Source organism: Gossypium arboreum, chromosome 5, assembly GCF_025698485.1.
Source record: "Gossypium arboreum isolate Shixiya-1 chromosome 5, ASM2569848v2, whole genome shotgun sequence".
Classification (NCBI taxonomy): Eukaryota; Viridiplantae; Streptophyta; class Magnoliopsida; order Malvales; family Malvaceae; genus Gossypium; species Gossypium arboreum.
This window is the reverse complement of record NC_069074.1, coordinates 28,682,408-28,701,310: the sequence shown is the minus strand read 5'-3', so window position 1 is coordinate 28,701,310 and position 18,903 is coordinate 28,682,408. Positions and strand designations below refer to the sequence as shown.

Below are 18,903 nucleotides of genomic sequence, written 5' to 3'. Positions count from 1 at the left end.
AAGCTAAATTTGCTATTATAGATCAAGAAAAGCGAAATTCGGGAGTAGATCGGGGAAAAGAAAAAGTAAAGGACTAAATTGTAAAGTTTTGTCACATTTTGTATCGAGGTAAGTTTACAGAAATAAATGCAATATTATTTTATTTTACATTATTATTGTCAATTTCAGCATTTATATATTTATGTTATGAAAATATTTAAAGTCGAATTTAAGGTGAAGTGACGGAGGAAAAGTGTTAGAAAGCCGGTTGAACCCTATGAATGTTAGGATATTAGGGTTGATGAGATGTAATGAAATGAGCCATGTAAGTCCATATTAGAAATATGGCTTTAGAGACGAGATTGAGCCATGTAAGTCCATATTATATATGGCATTGGAGACAGGAATAATTCATGTAAGTCCATGTCAAAGACATGGCATTAACAGGATATTGATAGACAGGAACAACCCTAGTATCCTTAGTATTCCGAGTGGTTCAATGGGTCATGATACGAGTTAAATTACAGTGAATTAACAGCAAAGGAAAAATAGATTATATTTATGAAAAAGGAAAGGTCAGGTAAGAAAGAAGGTAAGGGAATAAAGAAGAAGATAGAAATTGAGAAGTAAAGAAATTTATGATGTTAGATGATATTATGCATAATTATCCATTATGTTGAATGTTGTGATTTATTTGCTTGTAAGCTTACTAAGCTTAGTGCTTAATCTCTTTATTTTCTTCTTCTTATAGTACTTATCTAGCCACTCGGGGATCGAAGGAAACGTCGGAGGCCGATCACACTATCAAAGAAATAACTCAGTATAATTAGACGTTTTGTTTTGTGTATGGCATGTATAGAAACTTAGCTACTTTTGGCATAATATGAACAATGAATGATGTGTAAATCCTTGCTAGTGATTAGCTAATAAAAATGGCCGATGATATGCATGTTTATTAATATGTATGATTGAATGGTGATTATCACATGAAAATTATGAAAAATGTGAAAGTAACCTAAAAACAGATTCAAGTAACAGAAATGACGTAAATTTGAAAAATCACTAAAAATTTTAGAAACATAGTTTGAAGATGAATAATATATGAAATTAAATCTTATTATGTCTATTTTCTTATGGAATAAGCAAAACAGGTAAAGGTATTATATTTTATGAGATATCTGAGTTTTAGTGAAACAGGGTCAGAGCGATTTCTGGATCCCCTGTTTCAAATTTTGAAATTCACCATAAATTTTACAAAACAAATTATAAGGTGTACTTTATATGGTTATAATCCTTGTTGAGTCTAGTTTTAAGAGAAACAAACGTATTAGTGATATGAATTTTTTACAGGAAGAAAAATGGTTCGTAGTAAGAAGAGGTTAGTGCAGTCGAGTTTTGAAACAGGGGAAACTTTAACTAATAAACTGTACTAATTGGCCAAGTCAAAAATCTATGAAAAAAATTAGTAGATAGATATATGAGTCTAGTTTCAGGAAAAATTTACGGATCTTAATTTCGAGTTTCGGAACTCAAGATATGAATTTTTAGGCGACTACGACGCAGAATGGCAGCACATTCCAAAAAGCTTAAATAAACAATTTAAAACTATTTAAGTGATAGATTAAGTTTAGTAATGCCTCATGCTCGATTCTGGAAACAGTCTCGGGTAAGGAGTGTTACATTCACGGCCCAGGCGCTTCCACATGGCCAGGGCACACGGTCATGTGGCCCTATTTCGCCAATTTTCATACTGTGTCAGTTTTTGATCTGATTGTGTTTCTGTGTGTTCCGACCCTTGGCTAGGTCTTAGTAAGAGTGGTCGAAACTCTGTTTCAGCTTAGACTTATACGTTATTCGTAATCATAGCTCTAGTTAAATGATTCATTAGTGGATGTTATGTCATAAGTTATTTTGAATCTGGGCAACTGAATGTGTACATTTCTGGTTCAGTATTCTATTTTTGTATGTCTGTTTTTTAAATGGTGTGTATGCTGCATTTGTATCATTCTTTTTAGGTTTGGTTGTAGAGAGAAAGTTGTCTGATCTGTTCTGAGCAGTCTTAACTGTGACTTATCAGTACTGCGATTTACCGCATTGTATTTTGCATATGCTAGCTCAACTGCATATTATCATTTGAGTGGCTTGGTCTACATACATGGTGCCATGGGTTGAATATGCCTTTTGAGGTCTTTCGAGGTCTTATGTGGTGTGCAGGGTGGTCGGAGAAGTGTTTGGCTGGATGGGTGGTTTTTATTACTTGTTGCATTCATACACATCTAATTAAATATCTGAGTATATAAATATATGTTGACTATGCGAGTACTGAGGTATCGATGATGTGGTAACATTGAGATGACTGTTATGTTGATTTATTTTGGCTCATCGGTTTAGTTTCCATTTAGGATATTGTTTTTTGGAATATTAGTTGTGTCACTCTGTTTTTCGCCTTTTAGTATATGTTTAGACTCACACTGAGCTCATGTAGCTCACCCCCTTAGTTTTCCCTTTTCAAGTATTCATGTTTTCTGTAGCTAGACTTGGCATACCGGAGGTATCAGACAGTCATGGTTAAAAACAAGTTAATAAGTCTTCTTTTTCAATTCCTATTTTGATAAACTATTTTGAACTGTAAGACTTTATAAGAACAGTGATTTAAGTTAAATTCCAAATTTTCATAAACTTTAATCTTGGACTATTTTTGTTAAGTACTATTTTGGACTAAATTTTAGGAACTGTAGAATTGTATTTCCGAATGTTTTTAATGCAATTCAAATTTTTTGTTTTGAATTCTAAACGGTATAGTTTGATTTTGGAAAACTATGTTCGTAGATATTTAACAATTCATATTGTAAATTTCTTTTAGATCAATTCGGTGATCAATGTAACCTGCAAGATTCGGTCTAGACTTCTAGGCTGGGTTTTGTGGTGTTACTTTTTTTGCAACATGTCACAAATATTTAACAACTGAAGAAAAACATTCATGTTATAAATTGGCAAAGCCTGAGCTATTGTCTTCAAAACCATTTCCTTACCTGCTCTCGCCAAGATCATATTCTTCCAGCTCAAAATACGTTTGCTCAGTCGATCTCAAAGAAAAGCAAAAATAGATTTTTTATTTCCCTAATTAGGGATGGCAACAAGAGATATTAGCCGTGGTCCAAAAGGGTATCAACACCCAACAGCGAGCATATACTAATACAAACTTGCTCCGTAGTGTTAAAATTGAACATGATAATCGACTTCTGAAAATGAACTAAGCTAAAACGTTCCTAACAAAACCCCATTTCAAATTAATCAGTTAAAAGAATTAAAAACTATAATCAGTGAAAAACAAGTGTGAGACACTCGAACTACCCCCAACACACTACCATGCTGTAAATATCCCCCTGACATTCAACCCGACATAGAAGATACCTCAACTCTTCCATAAAAAAATAAAAAGGTATAGGAGAGAGAGGGTCCCCTTATCGCACTCCATACTTCAGCTTAATAGGCCCTACCTTGGTACTATAACAACCTGTTTTCAATGGTGTCAAAAATAGTAGTTTCAGGACTACAATTCTGATGTGAGGTTTCGTAAAAATTAATTATTTAGTATTTATGAGTCAAATAGAGTTTTATATTGAATTTTTTATTTAATAATTTTTACTAATTGAACAAATAGTTAAGCAAGTGGTTTGTCTCTAAAGTTAAGTGGTTTTGGAAAATGAGGTACTGAAACCTCATTTCTGTAAACCGAGCCCGTAAATATTTTTAATAAATATTTATGGAGTTACTATATAGTTATATTAAATTTCGGTCCAATAATTTTATCATTTGATTAGTTAATTAAAGAAAAAAGACTAAATCATAAAGCTACAAAAGTCAATCGTTATTAGTGTTAGAATGTCAAATCGTATTTATAAGTTACTGGAAGGGATTTAAAAGGAAATTTATCCATAATTTAGCTAGTGGCCGATTTTAGGATGTGAATTAAGTTTGTTTTGCTAATTATTAAATTATTAAAATTATTAAAGTTTTAATTATAATAAAACAAAAGAAGAAAACTTGTCTCTTTCATTCTTTTCATTTTTCCAAAGCTGAACCATCATTAGAGGACCTTGAAGCTTGGGCTTTAATTTTTTTCTTGTATGTAAGTGATTTTCCTATCTGTTTCTTGTACTTCTTATGTTTTTGAGATCGTTACAATTAGGTTTGGCTAACCTGTATCTCTGTTTTCAAAACAATTAAAAATTTTGAATTTTACCATTAATGAATTTTAGTTGCTTTTGATGTTAAATGAAATGTTTATGATCTTGATTGATGTTTAGGACTATTTTATAAAGTAATTTTTGTTAGTTTTGAATCTAGGGACTAATATGAAATTTTGTAAAATTAGGTCTATTGAATTGCAAATTTTTGTATGTATAAGAGTTGTTTTGGGACATTATTAAATTTGGCTAGAAATGTTAGGTATTAAAAGTGAAAATTTGGAAAGTTTTTGTGTAAAGGACTAAATTGAGATAAATGCAAAAGTTTAGGGAAAATTTTTAAATATGAAAATTTAAAGGTATATGCATAGAAATAAGTTTTATGGTATATTTGAAATTGATATGTTGAATTTAATCATTATATAGATCAAGAATTGAATTGTATAGAAATTAATCGGGGAAAAAAGAAAGTTACGGATTAGTCCTTACGAGTCGAGCGAAAGCATAATCTAGGTAACTTCATATGGTTTAAATTAGAACAATTTGTAATATTATATTTATTTTTGAGTTATGGTATGTTAATAAATATATATATAATTGAATTGTTATAAATTGGTACAAGATGAGAAAAATGAATTGAATTGTAAAATATTATACGATTACCTATATTAAGCCCAGATGAACATAGGATAGGATACAATTGACGTATCAATGGGTTATATTGCGCGCCGTATGGGATTGACTTGTGATGAGATGATGATTATTGACTTGTTACTATCCACTGAATATACCGAAGTCCAACATTTGTTGCGGACTATCGTGTTATATTTACAGTTATTTTAGTGTGTTACCGAGGCAGATGTAAAGCCCAAGTGTGTTTCGAAGGGATGTTAGCCTACGGGCTAGGCATTTGGTGCCCAGGTGTCTTCTTGGTGAGTTTGGCTTGTTGAAGCGTTCTAGTGTATTCTAAATGGATAACAGTGTATCCATATCTGTTATACCAGTCACCGGACCGAATTTTAAATAGTTAAATGAATTCATGATGATAGGTAACTGATAATTGGTTATGATTTCTTATGAAAGACTTTTATATGTGTTTGTGGTTTTTGATATTTTATTGTGACTTGGTAATGGTTGATACTGTATAAATAAGGCAATTAAATGACTTGTATTTATGAAACTTACCTATTGAATGGTTGTGATTGATAGGGTTAAGGTTAGTTATTGATTTTGTTAATTATAAAACTGTGGTTATATAGTAAGTTATAGCGTTTCAACCTATGAACTTATTAAGCTCATAAAAGCTTACTCATGTTGTTTTCCTGATTTCTTGTAGGTCTTGTTTTGTGGAACCGGACAATCGGATCAAGTGGGAGATCACACTATCCAGCTATCTTTAATAGACTTTGAAAATGTTTACTTTGGAATATGTGGCATGTAATAGGAGTATCTTGTAATTTGTATATAAGTGTTCATTATAAGTGGCATATTTTGTACTTGTTTATAAGTTGATTATTTGTGGCTAATAATGTGGTTGATCATAGCTTGATTTAAAGATCTGAATGTGATATTGAAATTGATATGAGGTGGATTTAACTTGATGACATGAAATGTAATAGGTTTGTTTTGTATTTATGTCTAATACATATTTCTATATGTTCATATATGGTTGTTGTAAAGTTGTTTAAACTTGGGTTTAGATCACTTATGTATATGCCTTTTGTGTTGGAACAAAGTGTGCATGTAACCTTGGTGTTTGGTTAGTTGATATAAATCATTTGAAAATGTTTGAATTGTGGTAGGATCGAATATGAATAAATAGAATAAAATGGTAAGTTGGTATGCGTTTTTATGTATGAACTCATAAGTTAGAGCGTAACTTATTTGATATGATTTGTGGATAAGTTTTGTTAATTGGATTATGGTGTCAATGAAGACATATTATTTAGGCACTTAAGTTGGATGGTTTTGGCATGTTTCGGACTTGTTTAAGTGTGTTTTGAATAGGTTTAACTGTTGATAAATGGGTTGTTTGATGTTCAAGTAAACACGTTCTAGTAAGCCTACATTTGAAGGAAAAATTAGAGGCACACAACGTGGGACAGGAGCTATCACACGGTTGTGTGCTGCACATGGTCTTTTTACACTGTTATGTGTTTCAAGTCAGTGTGTCACACGGCCTGCAACACAATTATGTGACCCAACATTGATTTGAACACGGTCTGGCACATGGCCTGTAACACAACCATGTGACATTATTTTGAAAGTTACATGGTCTATCACACGGTTGGCCACACGGCCATGTCCCTGTGCCACATAGCCTGGGCGTTGTCACATGGCCTGAACAAAGGCCGTGTGATCCATGTTTTTAAAATTTTTAAATTTTTTTAAAACTTTCAGTTTTGTTTCACATTAGTCCTTGATTGTGCCTAAATTAGTTTTAAGGCCTATAAGCCCGATTTAGGGTCAATAATTGTATTTATGCTATGAATGACATTTTAATTTGATTATTTGTTATTTAATTTAATATTTGAATGGTTAAATGTCAGTAATTATTTTGATATGTGTTGTAATACTCCATAACTCTAATTTATCGATGGAGACAGGTTAAGTGTTACAAGTACTATTAAAAGTACAAAATAATTCATCTTCATCACACGCAGTAGTTGAACCATAATGAAACGCAAATAATTTTAATCAACACAGTTGCATACCTTATTGACATACCTTTATTTTTCATATGATGAATTAATTTGAAGGTTACCATCACATTGTTCGTAATCAGCCAGAACAAATGCTGACTACATAGGAGAAATAATTTTATGGATAATACCCTTAAGCTGATTTGTTAAACTTTGGCTGCCAATTTATACACAACATTACATAACGCGATAGGTCATAAGTCTCTCATAGAGGGAGGTATCTTTTTTTGGAATTAAGTCGTTAACAGAAACCAAAAACTTGACTGTCTTGAGCCACTGGCAACATTGAGAAACCACATTGGAGTCAACAAGAGACCAACACTTTTGAGAAAATGTTTGATTCATATCATCTGGCTCAAACACCTTATCCAACTGTATCTAAGGGTGAGTGTTCGCTCGAATTAAATGAAAAAATTTTGAGCTAATCTAGTTGACGAATCATATTTTATCATCCTAACTCAATTTAAAATTTTATCGAATTAAGTCGAGTGAGATGAAATTTGAATCGAATCAAATACATTTGTTCAAGTTAAATTTTAAAAAAATGATTTTGGTTCCTTTTAACAACTGTCACTCACCATAATCAAATTTGCCCACCGTAATCAAATTTATTATTAACTTTCATCCCTCATAATTTATTTATTAATCTTTTATATACAGATTAGCTTATTTGCTTACTCAATTATTTCAATTATCTTCCTATTCTTGTCACTATGTATTTTAAAATTTAAAATATATTAAATGTAAAAATATAATTTTTAATAAAATTTATTTTAAAGATAAAATGTGAAATTGATACCAACTAAAATTTTAACACAAATAATTTATGGCATCATCAATAATTCAATCTTAACATAAATTTATAAAGATTCAATATGATTAAACAATTCATTAATATAAATAGTACAAAATGTTAAATTTAATTTAATAATATAAATTGTATATATAAATAAAATTATTTTTGATTCTTCTCACTATGTATTTTAAAATTTAAAATATATTAAATTAAAAATATTAAATGTAAAAATGTGATTTTTGATAAAATTTATTTTAAAAATAAAATATGAAATTGATACCAATATAAAATTTTGACATGAATATTTTATAGCATCATCAATAATTCAATTTTAACATAAATTTTAAAGATCTAATATAATTAAACAATTCAATAATATAAATAGTACAGATTATGAAATTTAATTTAATAATATAAATAGTATATATAAATTAAATTATTACTATTTAGGTTTAAAATTTTTTGGATGATTTTGATTTTTTATTTGAGGGTAAAAGATGAAAAGTAAAAGTTTAGTGAGCAAATAAAAGTTTTAGGGGTTTTGGGAGTAAATTTTCATGTTGAATTTTACAATTTATCCCTTTACTTATTTAAAAATACACTATCTAATTAAAAATTTAAAAATATTTTTTATATAATCCTATATAATGAACATATATTAATTATTTTTAAACTACACTATCGTTTACATTTCACCTAATAATATCATTTATTAATTTTAATATTTTAATTAAGAAATAATATGTTTAAAATTATTTATCATATATTCATAAAATTTATAAAAAATAAAAAATATTAATATATTTTAATTAACTAATTTAACTTAATTTTTAATTAATTAATATTTTTTACCCCATGCTCACAATGAAATATATATGCGTGTGAAAAATATGTAAAAGGAAGTTAAACTATTATATTTTATTCTCTAATATAAATTATACTTTACATATTTAAATAAAGAAATAATATTTAGTATACTGTAGTGAAATATTTAGACTTGACAAAATTAAATTGTTGACGGTATCCTAAGCATATAGTAAAATATTAAAAAAGAAAAAAGCAAATTTTTTAAGGGATAATGACATGTTTTCCTCCTATATTTTAGTAAAATGTTCAATGTGGTATCTAAAGTTTCTAAATCTCTAATGTGCCCCTGTACTTTGTTTTCGTCTTCCCAAAAACTATTTTTTAATATTTTAATATTTAATATTATAGTTTTTTATTTTTAAAATTTAAATTTAATGTTTTTATTTTAATTGTCACATGAAATTTTTTCATTGGTCAAAACATGCCATGTGGCACTTTTTCATTGGTCAAAGTTGCCTAATAGATTTTTTTAATGGTAGTTACAAAATGGACTAAAAGTAGAGAAAATTGATACTTTAGGTACCAAATTGGGAGAAAAAAAGTTTAGGTATCAAAGTAAAAAAATAGGTATACTTGAGGGGTCAAATCATGAATTAAGCCTAAAATATTTAAGGTTTAACTCACAAATCGATACCTAAATTTTTGTTTTGGTTTTTTCTTTTAAGTTGGTACTTTTATTAGTCAAACTTTAAGTCTATTTAAAAAAATGTATTCACAAATTGATACCCAAATTATATATTTTTTCTAGATTGGTACCACTATTAATTTAATCGTTACTTATACAGTCAAGTTTATTAAAAAATAAACAATTAAAAATTCTTTAAAAAGATAAACAATTAAAAATCTTTAAAATTGTCATGAGACAAGAAAAACATTATTTTCTCTTACATAAATATATTATTTTTAATTCTTTAAAATTGGATTAAACCAATCAAATTACTTATTTTTATTTGATTAATTCTTCCTATTCAATTAGATAAAATATTAAAAATACATAAAAATAAAAAATATTTAAAAATAATTAACCTATTAAATCTGATTCTGATGAAATAACTTTTTCCATCTTTTCAAAGTGGAGCAAACAGACAATGAACTTCCACAAAACAACCATCGCGTAGAGTCAGAGAAGTGACTACCATATGATGAGTGAAAACAGCTGACTCATCTACAAACTTCAAAATTAATATATAGGCGTTGAGTCCAGAATGTTACAGTAGAGATAAAAGAAATAGATAAACCAATACACTGAGAGAAAATATGGCCCAGGTCACCGGAAAAGTGTGTGTGACAGGAGCCGGCGGCTACCTTGGCTCTTGGGTTGTCAAGCATCTTCTCTCCAACAACTACACAGTCCACGGCACCGTTAGACAACCTGGTTCTTGTTACACTACTAACTCATCATCTACTTCTCTTCTTGGGACTTCCCACACCTTTTTAATTTCATTGCTTTCGCAGGGGATGCCAAATATGCCCATTTGAATCAATTTGAGAGAGCATCCCACAACCTCCAACTCTTCAAGGCTGATGTTCTGGATTACGATTCTCTTTGTTCCGCCATTACAGGCTGCACCGGTGTCTTCCATGTTGCCTCTCCCGTTCCCTCCACCATCGTTCCTAATCCCCAGGCATGACATGGCCCTACCCTCCATTTCTTCATTAACTTGGTCAAAGGGCCCCGACTTATTTCCAGAACTAGAGCTGTCCCTTTTTCCTTTTTTTTTTTGGGGGAGGGGGGAGGGGGGAGGGGAGGGGATGATCTTTTCCCATTAGTTTTGGGTATTACCAGATCTAGCCTAGCCTAGCCTTTGTCCATCACCCTAAAGCAGAGCACCTACCATGGCAAAGCCCCCTTAGGGGTTAGGTTAGTTAATCCATCTGGCCCTGGACCTTAGAGGAAAATAAGTCAGCTTAGATGGAATACGCTTATTGCCCTTATAGTATAGTATACACACTTGGAAAGGAACTATTCCTACTTCCACTTCAACACAGAATCTAAGGGACCTAAACCGGACTCTGTCCTTCGCTAGCTATAGTTTCATTTCCTCCTCAAGCCTCATCCGTCACCCCGTAATCTGATATACATATGTGTGTGTGTGTGTGTGTGTGTGTGTGTGTGTGTGTGTGTGTGTGTGTGTGTGTATGTATGTATGTATGTATGTATTTACTTCTTTTCTTTACAGGAGGAAGTGATTGAACCGGCTGTAAAGGGCACACTTAATGTGCTTAAAGCATGTGTTGAATCCAATGTTAAACGAGTTGTTGTTGTGTCTTCTGTGGCTGCTGTTTCCTTGAACCCTAGGTGGCCGGTGGGTCAGATCAAGGATGAGGCTTGCTGGTCTGACAAGGAATACTGCGCAGCAACAAAGGTATATGACTCACTACAAAAATTCTAAATTTCCTAATATCCTTTTTCATTGTTAATAAGCAAATTGCTTTGTTTAATTGTTTGTGCCAGAATTGGTATTGCCTTTCAAAGACAGAAGCAGAGAGTGAGGCTTTTGAGTTTGCAAAAAAGTCTGGGCTTGATGTTGTTACTGTTTGTCCTACACTGGTATTGGGGCCACTTCTGCAGTCCGCCATCAATGCTAGTAGCAAGGTTCTCATTAATCTTTTAAAAGGTGGTCTCAACTCCAACTCATGCTTCTGCACTAGTACTCCAACCTGAGAGCTAGTTGCTTGGCTTTGTGCAACGGGTTTGCATGAGCTCAATGTCAATGATACTTCTTATGGTTTTAGATTCAAGCAATTTATAACCTCGAGACTGAAATTACTTGATATTCTAGCTTGGTACTCTGCTACTTCTTTAGGCATAGATTCATTAAGCCCTTGTGGCCTTGCAATTTATAAAATAGTGTCTTGGAGCTTAATTTACTTGGCTTATCAGATTTTAATCTTAAACTTGTGGTAATGGATTGGAGTCCATTGTTGCTGGAGCCAGGTCTTTATTCTACTTTTCTTGTCTTCCAACCACGGTCTTTCAGTAGAAGTTACGAGGAAAATATGGTTTAAAGTGAAAGACATGATAGCTTTTCTGTGGCATTCTTTTCTATTATGAATCTTTTTGGTTTACACCAGTGCAATGCGTTGATGTGCAGGGGAATATGACTCTCTGGAAAACAAAATTCGAAAGATAGTTGATGTGCGCGATGTAGCTCAGGCACTGCTTCTGGTGTATGAGAAGCCAGCGGCTGAAGGAAGGTACATATGCACAGCTCACACGATCAAGGCACGTGATCTTGTTGATAAGTTGAGAAGTATGTTTCCTCAATACAATTATCCTAAAAGGTACATCTCTTGCTGCAGCATAATATGTAGCATCTTCTAGTCTAACCCTTTAGGAAATTGTATGTTACTTCATCATTATTATACACGGCTTAGGATTTTTCATGTATGATTTTCTTCTTTGTGATCCTCAATCACTTGTGCAATGGCAGCTTTACTGAGGGAGGGGAGGAAGATATGGTTAGTTCAGAGAAATTACAAAGGCTGGGGTGGAGTTATCGGCCATTGGAAGAAACTCTGGTGGATTCCATTGAGAGCTATAAGAAGGCTGGAATCTTGGATTAATATATAAAACAGCCTTTTGGTTGTGATTTTAATTTCTGTTCACTATGTGCTCTAGTTTCCTCCTGGTCGCATGAGATTGCCCACTTCTTGTGTTCAACATTTTCAAAATAATAATGTCATACAACTTGCGTTTCTGTCATGCTAAACATTGTGACTATCTAAATAAACAGAGAGATGTTTGCATGTTTATGGATAGAACTATTTTTATTTTTGAAAGGTTGAAGAAAACAGTAGAAGTTGGGTTGGATAATGTTTTGTGAATGAACAAAAACCATAAAACCTTCACATTCTATCAACTGTGGTTTAGACCAGTGTGCAGCTTTTGGTTTGATAACGTATTCTTGGAATTGAATTGGTGTTTTGCTTACTGAAATGAGGAAAATATTTTGAACATTTCTTAGTTGACAGGGATATTGACACTAACTTATCAAATTTTCATGCCTGATCATTTAAATTGTCTATCCGTATCGTTTGATATGCAAATAACCAACATATTACGTCGTAAGGACTAAGGATCTGCTCATAGTCAAAGACAAAATTATTTTCTTTTCATATAATATTTTTGGGTTAAAATGCAAATTCGCAACTGTACTATTGGTGAGTATTGAAATTTATCACTTTATTTTATTTTGATTAATATTTGTCTTTATACTTTAAGCATATGATTAAATTTGCCACACAATTATTATGTGATTGAATTTTACTATTAATCTTGATTTTTAATAAATTTTTACTAATTAATATTAAGTGTAGTGGAGAGTCCAATTTGACTTATCAAATTACGACAGATCATATGCTTAGTTGCCAGGACAAAGCAAACCCTGACGTTTGGACTAACTAAGTTCTCAATGATAAGAAAACAAGATGAGTACCAACACTTTGCCTTTTGGTTGCTAAATGTTGTGTGCAATTGCCATGCTAACTGCTAGTCGTAATAGTAGATGATTGTTAAATGGCTATTTGGCGTAATGCATTTCATAAAGATGTTTTGTGTGGTATGCATGATTTGGAAGGGAAATTACCAATGGGTTAGATGAAGTTAGGAATGAGAAAATTGGTTGGTTCTATTAGATACCATTATATGGTGTTGCTGAATGTACCTGTGATAAGCGAAGCTTTGGGCCTTGTAGAGGGGACACTACGATGTTCGAATATTAAGGTTTGGACGACAAATAGAGGAATGAGCGGGATGCAACAGGAAAAGTAAATGAAAAGATCATGGCTAGACCATGGGTCAAATTAGAGGCTATTCGCCTAAAATGAGTAAGATCATAGCTGAAAGACAATATGACATAATACCTAAATAGGACTAAGACAATGGTTGAAAGACACTATATCATCCTTTGATAGTCCGTCGGGACACTAAATATAGGGCAGACCATCGAGACGCTAAACACAAGATAGTCTGTCGGGACACTGAACATAGGGTAGTAGATCGCCAGGGTCTAAAGATATGGGGATCGTAATTGGAAAGTCTGCGGTTCATGAAGAATGTCAAAGATAAAAGTGGAGTTCACGGGGTAACTAGAATGATAAGTCATAAGAATAAATGAGTTGGTGTGACTAAGGAATATAGACCACTAGAGTAATGAGTGACGCCAAGGTTGCATTTCAACCTAAATATGGTGAAAAGAAATTAGGCTCCTTAGATAAGAGGTGCACATAGTACAACAATACTAGTCCACCAAAGAAGTAGCAAGATCCACACTATTTAAACAGGCACGGACTAGCCTACATTAGGGCTCAATCATATAAAGTAAGTTGACAAAAGTCAATCGAAGGGTTTAATGGACTGATCAGGGTTTTTATGGGAGGAAAACATATCCAAGGTTGAATGGCCAGTAAGGTCCGTTAGTGGATAGCGGAGAGCGGAGGTCAAACAAAATCATAAAGAATGATAGAAACCTTGTTGATCTATCAAGGGTAGGAACTACAAGTTCTAAGAAGCCTCTTTGAGAAATAGATCTACAGAGCAAGGGCTACGATGTTGTTCAGAGAACTCCAATACTCCTGGGCAATGAGAACATTGAAACATGGTAAAGATATTAGGTGTAGAAATCTTAGGTAGTAGCTAAGCATCGCCACCAAAAATAATGAATGCGATTGTCAGGGAGATTAATCCTATGCTAGATGTCACACATTTTTTCTATAAATTTACATGTGGATCTTACTAAGTTCCTTTAAACTTATAAGATTTCTGCTTGAATGTAAGATAGTTGAAGATTCAGTAAATGAAAGGGACCAAGCCAGACTCTGCTAGGAGTTAGGCGAAACTCTACAGTTGTACCTGTGTATAGAGGGGCACCTGTAGAGGCTTCGCCTCAAGGTTCAAGTTGTCTATTAGTATAATCGAGTCTTTGTTAAAAAAATTTGTAACCAATTGTAGGAATCAAATATTTAAAGTTTTATTTCTAGCTTAAAACAAGTTGTAATATTCAGTTAGATTTTTCAAACTCACATTGTCTAAGTATGTAATTAAACCTGAAACAGAAAGTTGTGTTAAGTCATTCTGATTAGTTTACCACCTGATACCCAGACCTGGCGATCAGGTCAGGTAGAGGGTGTTACATCGGTACCATTAAAAAAAATAAAGTAATTCATCATATTCATACACTCGCCTTATTTGGGTGTATCTTGAAAATAGCTCGTTCAAACTTAACTGGACTAAAAGGTGCCATTAAGAACTCATTATCACCTTCACCAACACAAGTTGCCGGCTCAAAGAATACATCAAAGGACAGGCTCGATGAGGCTAAAAAAAAACTATGAAAGTAGTCCGAAACAATAGCACACATACTCATGTCATCGGTTTACTGAAAACCATTATCAAATATGTAACAAGAAAGTTAAATTAATATATTTTATTATCTATTACAATTTATATGTTACATATTTGAAAAGGAATAGTATTTGGTAAACTGTCAATGAAGTTTTTAGACTCCACAAAGTTAAGGGGTTGACAAGTGTCCTAAGGGTATAGTAAAATATTAAAAAAAAAAAGACACATAATAACTTTTTAAGGGAAAATGACATATTTACCTCCTATACTCTAGCAAAATGTTCAATGTGTACCTAAGGTTTCTAAATATCCAATGTGCCCCCTGTACTTTGTTTTCGTCTTCCAAAAAGGCGTTTCTTAATATTTTAAAATTTAATATTATAGTTTTCTATTTTTTAAATTTAAATTTAATATTTTAATTTTAATTTCCACAAGATTTTTTCATTGGTCAAAACATGCCACGTAGAGCTTTTCCGTTGGCTAAAGTTGCTTTATGGATCTTTTTAATGGACGTTACAAAATGGACCAAAAATAGTGAAAATTGATACTTTAGGTACCAAATTGGGACTAAAAAAGGTTTTGGTACCAAAGTGAGAAAATGAGTATACTTGATGGGTCAAATCATGAATTAAGCCTAAAATATTTAAGTCTTAACTCACAAATCGGTACCTAAACTATAGCCTTTTCCTATCTTGGTACCTAAATTTCTCTTGGTCACAAGTAGTATCTAAATTATTTTTTTCTTAAGTTGGTACCTCTGTTAGTCAAACTTTAAGTTTATTTAAAGAAATGCTTAACCCACAAATTGGTACCTAAACTATATTTTCTTTTCCTATTTTGGTACCTAAACATTTTTTTGTCACAAATGGTACCTAATTATATTTTTTCCCAAGTTGGTACCTCTATTAGCTTAATCGTTAGCTAAATAGTCAAGTTTATTTAAAAAAAGATAAACAATTAAAATTTTTCATGTGGCAAAAAAAAAAAGACATTATTTTCTCTTACATAGATATATATTTTTTACTTTTTATTTTTTAAAATCGGATCGATAGTTGAACTAATCATGCCACCAACTCTTGATTTGATCAATTCTTTGGTTCGATTAGATAAAATATTAAAAATTTATAAAAATAAAAAAATATTTAAAGATAGAGAAAATCAGTTCAACCGGCTTGTATTGGTTCAACCCCAATCTCCAAACTAGTACCCCAATTGCGAGATTAGATATGGTTCTGGAAACACTAATTTTGATTGATGAAATAAGTTTTTTGATCTTGTCAAGTTGAGCAAGCGGACAATGAAATTCAAAAAGTAGAATTAATCACTAGCATCTCGACTTTGGAGGGAATTTTGAGCATTGATAGTATCACGGACATTATTAAAGAAGAAAAAGAAAGAAAAATTAGGAAAAAAATAAAGAAAGAAATAATGTAAAAAAAGAAAGAGAATTAAAAATATTAAAATATTTTTAAGTTTATATGAGATAATAGATTATTATTAACTAGATTTTTTAACAGATATAATATTTTTGTATTAAATGGATAACCAAAAATAATTTAGGTATCAATTATGACAAAAAATATTTAGGTATAAAAAAAACCATTCTCACGCGCAAAATTTTTGAATTTTTCAATTCGGGAGCAAATGAACCCAGCCGGGTCTAAGTTTTGATTTAATACCTTAGTTAGTGATATTTTTTTTTTATTTGTAACTAAGTAATAATTTAAAGAAAGGAAAAGGAAATAATAAAGTAAGTGAACTAAAGGGGCCGGCCAACTAATTGGTAATGGGATTGTTTAACTAGTCCTTAAGTGCTAACTAGATTAGTTGAACATTAATGGTTAGTGGAAGGGTAATGATGGATTTGGCGGCATTGTGGCATGCGTGCTTGTTGATTGGGCCGGCCAAAGTGAGGGGGAAATGTGAGAGGAAGAGTGACGGTGAGTGAAAAAGAGAGAAGGAAATTCAGCTCATTTCCTTCTTCATTTCTTTGGTTCTTACGATGGTGACGGGAGAGGAAATCAAAATTTTCATGTTCAGAAGGTAACTTCTCAAGCTTTGCTAACAAAGAGGGAGACGGTCAAAGGAATAAAGGGAAGGGCAAGTTAGTGTAGGAGGAATCGGCTTTGGAGAAAATGTTGCTGGTAAGGTCTTGAACCTTTAAATTTTCGGTTTTGGTACCTACACTACTGATAAACATGATAAATTTGCAAAAAGATGGTAAATTGAGCTTTAATTTCCTTGATTAATTATGTTATTAAAAAGTTGTTGCTGTCCAAATTGGTATAGATTAAATGTATGTCCGATTGAGGTTTTACATACTGTCCAATATGAAAATTTTAAGACAAATTTGGTTGAATTAAGTGTTGTCTTGTTGAGGTTATACATGCTGCCGAATACGAAAATGTTAAGACAAATTTGGTTGAATTAAGTGCTGTCTTGTTGAGGTTATACATGCTGTCCAACGTGAAATTTTGAAGACAAATTTGGTTGAATTAAGTGCTATCTTGTTAAGGTTATACATGCTGTCCAATGTGAAAATTTTAAGACAATCGGTTGGATTAAGTGCATGACCGAATGTGGTTTTACATGCTGTCCAATGTAAAAAAAAATTTATGATAACTCGATCAGGCAAAACATGTTTGAGGATTCAAAGCTGTCAAAATTTAACATTTTTATGATTGTTCGGTTGAGCTTTATTGTTGGTTAAATTGAATATTTATTCCTGTCCAAAGTAGAATATATGCTTACTGAAACTAAAGACTCGTTCCTTTGAAATTTTAATGTGCCCAGAACTTGCATCAATGCTGTCCAAAACAGAAACTTTAATTATTATGTTATGCCGATTTTTATTCTGGTGTGAACGAAGTTTAAATGATTATCCAAAGCTGTTGACATCCAAAATATCGATTTAATACTCTGCTTCATTGGTTGCGACATTTTATCGTCAATGGGAAGATTAAACGTGCATGAAAGATAGGTATAAATATATATACTATCGTATGTGTGGATGTTTGAATTGAAATGTTTTGGAATGGGAAGAAACGAAAATGTGGGTGAAAGAAAAATATATGCTACATGTAAGTAAATTATGGCTTTGTGGAGGTTCGGTGGATGAGAACGGGAATCAGTATTTGATTATCAATATGCATATCGTAACTGATTCAGTTCTTGATCTTACTTTGTTTATCAATATGCTAAGTTCTGTGTTTAACTTATTGGATTTAGAAATCGCTGGTAATTGATATTGTACTGAACTGACTATAGAATTTCTCCTTATATTTGATTGGGTTGATTTGCAGTATGTTAGATATCTGCAACTTATTCCTTCTCTTTTGTTTTTATGTTTCAGGTTCTTTCATTTTGTTCTCGGACTTCAGGGGACTCAGCCAGCCTTCATTTTGTAGCTTTTGGTAATATGTACATACCGGGGCAACTCGCTCTATTAGTTCCTGGGGAATTAAATGTACTTCATCCTGTTTAGTCCAAGTTTACATTTAAACTCTTAAATGTAAATTTGACAAGTAGTAAGTTCATTGCATCTCTCTTCAAATTTCACAACCGATTATATATATTTATTCAAGTAGAACCCAGAAATTTGAAATTTCATGGAGAAAATGTAATAACGCAATTTGCTATTCTATAGCTGCTAGTTACATACTGTGTATAAAAATCACTATTCGTATATAGTCAACGTAATGAAATCCAAGTCTTCCTTAAACTACCAACTTGTTTGTAAATTTGGTAATAATCCTCGGGTCGCTGATTGATCGGCAGGTAATGGGGTTATTACTAAGAAAAAAAAAAACAAAGTAGTTTAGTTCCATTTGTGGCAAAATAAAAATTTCAATTTGTGTATAAAAAAAAAACAAAGTATAATTTAGGTTTCAATTTGTGTATTAAGCCAATATTTAAATATATATAAACATATATAAATAATCTGAAAAACAATTTTTTAACTTTGCTTACTGTCATCAATGTATCAAATTTTTTTTTTTTTGAACTTAAATCAGGAGGGATGCC

The 18,903-nt window shown here is 31.8% G+C and overlaps 1 protein-coding gene and 2 long non-coding RNA genes across 3 annotated transcripts; all 3 read left to right on the top strand.

Annotated features, from left to right (window-relative positions):
- Window positions 1-26: 26 nt before the first annotated feature.
- On the top strand, window positions 27-938 carry LOC128293007 (uncharacterized). The gene is made up of 2 exons (XR_008283022.1): window positions 27-108; window positions 731-938. It is a non-coding gene; the product is annotated as an uncharacterized LOC128293007 (long non-coding RNA).
- An 8,632-nt stretch (window positions 939-9,570) lies between these two features.
- On the top strand, window positions 9,571-12,351 carry LOC108489884 (cinnamoyl-CoA reductase 1-like). Its single transcript, XM_017794603.2, has 6 exons — window positions 9,571-9,909; window positions 9,990-10,159; window positions 10,715-10,900; window positions 10,990-11,152; window positions 11,630-11,819; window positions 11,969-12,351. Exons 1-6 carry the CDS (start codon window positions 9,792-9,794, stop codon window positions 12,099-12,101), a joined length of 960 nt encoding a protein of 319 aa, XP_017650092.1. The 5' UTR covers window positions 9,571-9,791; the 3' UTR covers window positions 12,102-12,351.
- A 4,287-nt stretch (window positions 12,352-16,638) lies between these two features.
- Window positions 16,639-18,441, top strand: LOC128293222 (uncharacterized). Its single transcript, XR_008283346.1, has 2 exons — window positions 16,639-17,024; window positions 18,233-18,441. It is a non-coding gene; the product is annotated as an uncharacterized LOC128293222 (long non-coding RNA).
- The last annotated feature ends 462 nt before the right edge of the window (window positions 18,442-18,903 follow it).